This window comes from Tachysurus vachellii, chromosome 16, assembly GCF_030014155.1.
Source record: "Tachysurus vachellii isolate PV-2020 chromosome 16, HZAU_Pvac_v1, whole genome shotgun sequence".
Classification (NCBI taxonomy): Eukaryota; Metazoa; Chordata; class Actinopteri; order Siluriformes; family Bagridae; genus Tachysurus; species Tachysurus vachellii.
Window position 1 is genome coordinate 12006060 of NC_083475.1, and position 7375 is coordinate 12013434.

At 38.7% G+C, this 7375-nt stretch overlaps 1 protein-coding gene across 1 annotated transcript; it reads right to left on the minus strand.

Moving 5' to 3' along the window:
• Positions 1-4547: 4547 nt before the first annotated feature.
• On the minus strand, positions 4548-6373 carry LOC132859272 (potassium voltage-gated channel subfamily A member 5). The gene has a single exon (XM_060889963.1). The coding sequence runs from the start codon at positions 6371-6373 to the stop codon at positions 4706-4708; it is 1668 nt and encodes a 555-aa protein (XP_060745946.1). The 3' UTR covers positions 4548-4705.
• Positions 6374-7375: the final 1002 nt, after the last annotated feature.

Below are 7375 nucleotides of genomic sequence, written 5' to 3' on the forward strand. Positions count from 1 at the left end.
TCACTAATGAGAGACTGAGGCAAGATCAGTCTTCCAACAGGACAAGGTGGCAGATTTTACAATAAAAGAAAAGAATGACAGACAGCAAAAAATCTGGTCATTCATAAGCATACACTTAGAATATTAACTTACAGCAGGATACCATCATGTTTTATTCATGCTTTAAACACTATTAAATTATTACTAAATAACTACTAAAAAATTATTAAGCAAATGTTCCACCAAAGAACAATGTTTATGTATTTAAAGGTTTTCAACAGGATTGATCCATATTGGCCCTGCGATGGGTTGGCACTCTGTCCAGGGTGTATCCTGCCTTGATGCCCGATGACTCCTGAGGCTCCCCGTGACCCGAGGTAGTTCGGATAAGCGGTAGAAAATGAGTGAGTGAGTGAGTGATCCATATTGTGACTATAACTTAGTACTTTATAATTTATAGTCTTTACTAGATAATAATCTAGGCCATTTTCCAATTAGATTTCCAAGGTTTATACAAAAATCAAATGTCAAACACATCTAAAAGTTCTTATACCTAGTTTTCTCTTATGTAAATGAGACCATTGCTTGTAAAATCCTTCGACCAGCACTGTCAGTTCTGCAGTAAGTTTGGTACTAACTGCATGAATTCAGAATTTGTCAGATTGAAATAATACAAAGAGACATTCCCTTGAACCTGTGCCCCTTTCACTGTTAAAAATACTTCTGGCTACTTTCATTTGAAAAACAAATTGGTAGATTGTGCATTACCAGTCTCATGGCAAACCCAATTACTGTCAAGTACAAATGTATCTTGCATAGGGCTGCAATTATTCCTCATGGAGCCGTATTTGTAATAAAGGTTGCGTTGTTTGTTACAGTAGGAGCTTTAAGGCAGATTCAGGTCAGACATGAGGAACAGATGTGTTCCCCTGCAGCTTAGTCTGCCTGCTCAAATGAAGAAAGCGTGTCGTTATTTAAAGAGCTCATATATCCCTAGACATACATGCTTGTACAACTTTTAGCATACATACATACACAACAATATTTCTTATTTCTTTCATGCATGCATGCATGCATAGTGATGAGCTAATGCTGAAATTATGTACGCTCGTATTCTGATAAAACTACAGAAACATCTACTGTGGGCGTTGAACACACAGGGTGGAGTTCGCCTGAAACGGAATTGTGTCTTAGTTACGTGTTAGTATTTCAGCTAGAGTAAGGAGCAGTATTAAGTTTAGAGCCACTTTCCCACAACATCCAGACAAAATGTACAACTACCAATTTACTGCTACTAACTGCTGCTATCATATGTGTACATATGTTTGCAATCATTCTTTTCTTTGTACAATGGTCCAGATAGACTGTATATTGGTCGGTGCTATTTTATATCTCTGTTGCATATTGTGTTGCCTATGCACTGTCTTTTGTCTTGCACTGTCTGTTTTCTGCCAATATTTACACTATTTACAATATGCACTGTAAGTGTCTAGGTTAACTTACTGTTTATTCCTTAGCTCTGTGTTGTTTTATGTAAAGCTATGTTTTATTTAGCACCATGGTCCCAGAGGAACATTGATTCATTTCACTATGTGCTGTTTCAGCTATATATGGTTGACATGACAATAAAATCTTCCAAAAAATCTGACAACCTCAGAGGCATGATCTTTATCAAATGTCAACAACTTAGGTCACCAATTTTGAAACCCAAGGACAATATGATGTCATAGGTTTCTTACCTACAACACTGATCTAAATGTCTCATGAACAGTATATTGTCATCTGAGTACAGGAACATTTCCCATTGCCCTCTTGCCCTGTGCTCTATGCCAGATGATATGCCAACCATTTCATGGCAACCATGCCAAGGCCTCATGCTGTTGGCCTTTTCTGGTCTGTGACCTTGCACCATGCCATGCCATCACAGCTATAATCACTTCAGCCTCCAGAACGGATGGAAGATTGTTAGACTTGCCAGTTGCATTTGTCCCTGTTATTAACCTAATTATGGATGAGATTTGGAATTCCAGTGAACTTCCTTTCTTCCTTTTCAGGATTAGCTTGTGCAGAGTGTTGAAAGCATTTGTTTGATCATCTACATGTCCTACTTACTCCTCTCTAATATGTGGGATGGATTTACTGGTCATATAGAATGTTTCTTGAATACAGAATACACAGTGAATGACAGCAATTAACAGGCATTTCTTACATTAAGAAATAATGTCGATGTCCATTTGGTATTATATGAATTATTGTGTGTTTTTGTAAAATACTAAATAAATGTACTAATAGTGTGTAATTTCTAACTGCATAATGAACAAACACCATAAATGAACGAATGAGCCACATGAATAAGAAATCTTTCTAAAGCTCAGAGCACCTTTGACAAATGGTTGACTAGTAATCCGCAAAAACTATTTTAGACAATACTCTCCAAACAGCATTCACTGACAACCACTAGAATTCTCAGTGCCTCATTTTGTACCATTTTCAGCATACTGTATAAAAATGATATACACTAATGTATAAAAGGTAAATTACTGAAACTTATATTTTGTACCAAAGCCATGAAAAATTGACCAAGCTTCTTCATAACCGCATGAGTTACAGGGTATTCCTTTTCAGCCTGGCATTCCCACAATTTACAGAGCTCCCTGAGACTGAGCTGGGAAAACCATCTGCAGATTTAGAGTGCTTTTAGTGCACTTCTCGCAGACGTGACAGCATTTAACATTAAGACAGAGATGCAAGGCCCTGTGTGAATGCACTACTTAATAATGCAAAAGTATCTATAACATTGGCATGGAGATTGTAGTCCCAGTGATGGCACTGTCTGTAAGTAGTTATACATGTTTTTTTGGCTCTGTTCTCTTCGATATAATATTTCAACTATGAGGTTTACTTGTCTACTGTGACTATGAGGTTTACTTGTCAAACCTCTTTAAAGTTTCACTGTAGTTACTGAATTATTTATAGTAGAAACTTAATAATCTGCTTTATGGTGAATAAATGAATAATAAGCTGGGTGTTTAAGGGGTTAAAGTGCAGACTGTCCACTTTCTTTCAGGGATATCTACATCTACAGTAAATGAATAGAAATATATCATATTGACTGGACCCAACCAAAAATGTTGTGGGACTAGTCAATTTATATCTTTCTTCACATGAGAGCTGGGGAACATATACATGGCCGTATAGACGAATGATAGTAAGACAGGAAGAACAATGTTGTTCATCCTTTTTTTCATGTTACACCAAACATTTCAAATCGTTCATCAAATTTTTCTATTTAACCTTAAATTAAAAAAAACAGTTTACAGTATGCTAAAAAATCAAGAAACCAGTATGAATGTGAAAATGTGTTGAGAGAAAAAAGCAGTCATGATTCAAAGATTACCACCTCATCTGTGAATCATTGTGGCCTGGGTTTGTACATCTGCCAGTGAAACTGGCTTTCTTGTCTTTACTGATCATGTGACTCACAATGGTGTCAGCAGGATGGATTTTCTTGTGAACAAATGTATTTTACTGGATGGAGTCAAACCCAATACCTAATGACAGTTGTCTGACTTAAAGATTTGCTCTGATGTATTTCAACCTAATCTTTATCATCCTTCTATTCAAGAACACACTTCCCTGCAAAAAAACCCCAAAAATCCAAAAACTTACATATAATAGATAATAGATGTCTAAGATATCACATAGCTGTCACTCATATTTAATAAAAATAAAAAAGTGTGCTTTTTCATTACAGGACTCATAATTACAGCAGCCTTTAAAAACAGTTAGATTAAAAGGGGCTATTTAAAAACTGCTAAATTGTTTAGTCAGATATATTGTTTAGAAAAACCTATATAGACCTTGTATATGGGCAAATTATATCAGCACACTTATAGAAGTGCATTTAGGCCCGTGGTAACACTGAGCTTATTTGTTGATAATGATTTAACAATGATTTGTATAAATAAAAAGTGAATGGAGCTACTGACCTTTTAACTGTAAGACAGTCTAAAGTTGATCCTCTTGATGAAGAATAGTATTGAGCAATCCTGTGTAGGAAATGCCCTCCCTGTCAGCTTTGGATCCTTTATTCCCCATATGCCTCTATGTCCATCCTGATACTGATGTCCAGTTCAGAAGAAAGTAGTCTTATCCATATAAACTCAGAAAATAACAAGCTTTCCATGTTGGTGGGTGGTGCTTTTACACTTTCCATTTTTAATGGAATGAATCTATTTTAACACTTGTAAAAAAGTATAATCCCCATGTGTACAAGAAAATACTAACCTGTGCTTTGGAGGTGTCTATAATTTATTCAAATGATTTACGTGCGTCCATGCACGAAGCAATCCGAAAAACTGTAGCTCCATGATTTCTGTTGCATTTGAAACAACCATATCAGCAACCATGAGCCTGACATGGTACATTTAAGTACATTTCAGAAAATACATTTTCTTAAGTTTTGGTTGTGTTAAACTGACACCTGAAGCATTATCTCTTTAAGTATTCCTTGTGTATATCTTGGTTTTATAGAAATAAGTAGCTCTGTTAGAGGTCTAATGAAAAAAATAGCGGCATAATCATTTTAGGTGTGCAAAGTCATACACCATTCTATAAGACGTAGAGCGTCTTAAACATTTTGATAATCTATTGTGATAAAATTCAATTTAAAGGTATCAACACACTTTACTGTATTGGTGACTGATGTTCATAATGCAAACTTACACTACAGGTCTGTTTCCTTTGTGTCTAAGCAAAAAGCATAGAGGGAATCTTTAATGTCTGTGCTGCTGTTTGCTTTAATGTTGGCCTTCCCCATGGATGTGTCCTGACTTTCTACATCTCCTGTGGAATTCAGAGGTGACCTGTTGCACCCGTGGACATCACTGGAGGGATCATCCTTGAGGGCAGCTTGATCCTGGTCAGTCTCTCGATGGTAGAAGTAGTTGAAGTTAGACACTATCACAGGCACAGGCAATGCTATGGTCAACACACCAGCGATGGCGCAAAGTGAGCCTACAATTTTGCCTCCAACTGTTATTGGTCTCATGTCACCATAGCCCACGGTGGTCATTGTAACCACAGCCCACCAGAAGGCATCTGGTATGCTGGAGAAATGGGACTCAGGCTCATCGGCCTCAGCAAAGAATACCGCACTTGAGAAAAGGATTACACCAATAAAAAGGAAAAAGATAAGGAGGCCTAGCTCTCGCATGCTGGCCTTCAGTGTCTGCCCCAAGATCTGGAGACCTTTGGAGTGGCGTGAAAGCTTGAAGATGCGAAACACCCTCACTAGTCTAATAACCCGCAAGATAGCCAGAGACATGGCCTGCTGTTGCTGTGGTCCATTGTCATGATCTGGACCATGCTGCTGCTCCACCAGCTCTGTCCCTACTGTAATGAAGTAAGGCATGATAGACATGATGTCAATGATGTTCATGACAGTTTTTGAGAACTCTGACTTGCTGGGGCAGGCAAAGAACCTCACGATAAGTTCAAAAGTGAACCAAATCACACATGTGGTCTCAACAACAAAAAATGGGTCAGAGAAAGTGAGTGATGGGCGAGCTTGTGAAGTGGAGTTAGCAGTTGTCCTGCTTACTGCTTGAAGCTCCCTCTCATCCCTGAACTCAGGCAATGTCTCTAAGCAGAAGGTAATTATGGATATGGTGATAACAATCACAGATACAATGGCGATGCCACGGGCAGGACTTGAGCTTTCGGGGTACTCAAAAATGAGCCAGACCTGTTTCTGAAACTCATTGTGTGGTAGGGGTTTCTCTTCTTCCTTTATAAAGCCCTCATCTTCACGAAAGCGCTCCATAGCCTCTTCACCCAGCTGGTAGAACCGTATTTCATCAGCAAATACATCAATGGACACATTGACAGGCCTCCGGATTTTCCCACCTGACTGGTAAAAGTAAAGGATCCCATCAAAGCTCGGACGGTTTCGGTCAAAGAAGTATTCATTACGAAGTGGGTCAAAGTACTTGATCCTCTTGTCTGGATCTCCTAACAAGGTGTCAGGAAACTGATTTAAGGTGCCCAGCTGGGTCTCGTATCTCAGACCTGCGATGTTAATGAGCACGCGTTCATTGCTACCGTCATGCTCCACGTTGTCCATCACGTCCACGACGTCCGACAGATCTTCGTCAAAGAGGTGAGGGACGCGGTCGGCGCGCAGCAGCGCATCCACGGCGCTTTCGGCACAGCTAAACGTGTCGCTCATGTCGTTCATTTTCCACGAGCTCGGTTCCAGGTTCAGCTCCTTGACACACTCGTCGGTTCGCCTTGAAGCCGAGTGCTGCTCCCGTGCGCCACGACAGACGTCTCCGGCATCACTGGCGCTCCCTCTCGCGCCGCCGTTCTCCAAACTCACCAAGGCTATCTCCATTCCGGAGCCATGAAATGTTCACCAGGAAAACATTTAAAAAAAAAAAAAAAGAGCTGTAGATTTCGATCAGATTCTTTTATTAGTAACTGTTTTCTTAATTTGATTTGATAACTGAAGTTTAGAAAATGTTAAAGCTTGTTTTGACATGACAGATAAAGAGCGCGCGCAAGGAGCTCCAGCGCGAGCTCTGTGCTCACTGGAAAGTAAATAAGAGGCGAGTTGAAGACCCGGATGACAAAATAAAAAGGATGATGTTTTCCTGACGTGAAAATAGCGCGGTGAGGGAATCCTCACAATGTCACAGACGGGGAAACCTCCTCATCCTCCTGTCACTTAGCAGGATTTAAATAGCAACCATCTTTTTTTACTCCTGAATTAAAGAGCACTGAGTTTGCAGTGAACACAGGTGCATGTTTGTGAAATTGTGAACGATCTACATGCGCAAGGAAAATGTTTAGATCATTTGGGGATTTGGGACACATTTTCACTGGATTAGTCGTTTACTTGGATGACCTGACCGACATGCGTAAACTATTATTTATTTTTAGCATTTATGGCATCAAGTCATCAAATTTCAGTAACAGGACAAAATATTTTCCCAAATTTATCTTGCAAGAACAGCATAATACTACATATGGACATAAGTAACACTGTAGAACAAATTTCCTTCTGCAATAATTTCAATGACTTCAATACTTTCCATATTTTCAAAACCCATCACTATTTGTTCCTGAAAAATCCAGTATGAAAATATTTCTACAGTTTCAAATGATTAATGTATCTACTTTATTTGAAGTAATTTGAAATATCTTGTGACATAATATTTGTCTGTATGCAGCATAGACATATTAGTCATGAAAATTTTATGATCTATTAAAAAAATAAATAAATAGATAAAAAAATATCGAAAGCATCTCTTTTTTGCTTGCCCAAGATTTTTGTGGTTAAATTCCTGTCTGATGCTGTAGACACCCTTTCGGATGGTGTTGCAAGAGTTAAGTA

Excerpts from the sequence above, each read along its gene's own strand:
- LOC132859272 (XM_060889963.1), bottom strand. The coding sequence starts at position 6,373 with ATGGAGATAGCCTTGGTGAGTTTGGAGAACGGCGGCGCGAGAGGGAGC.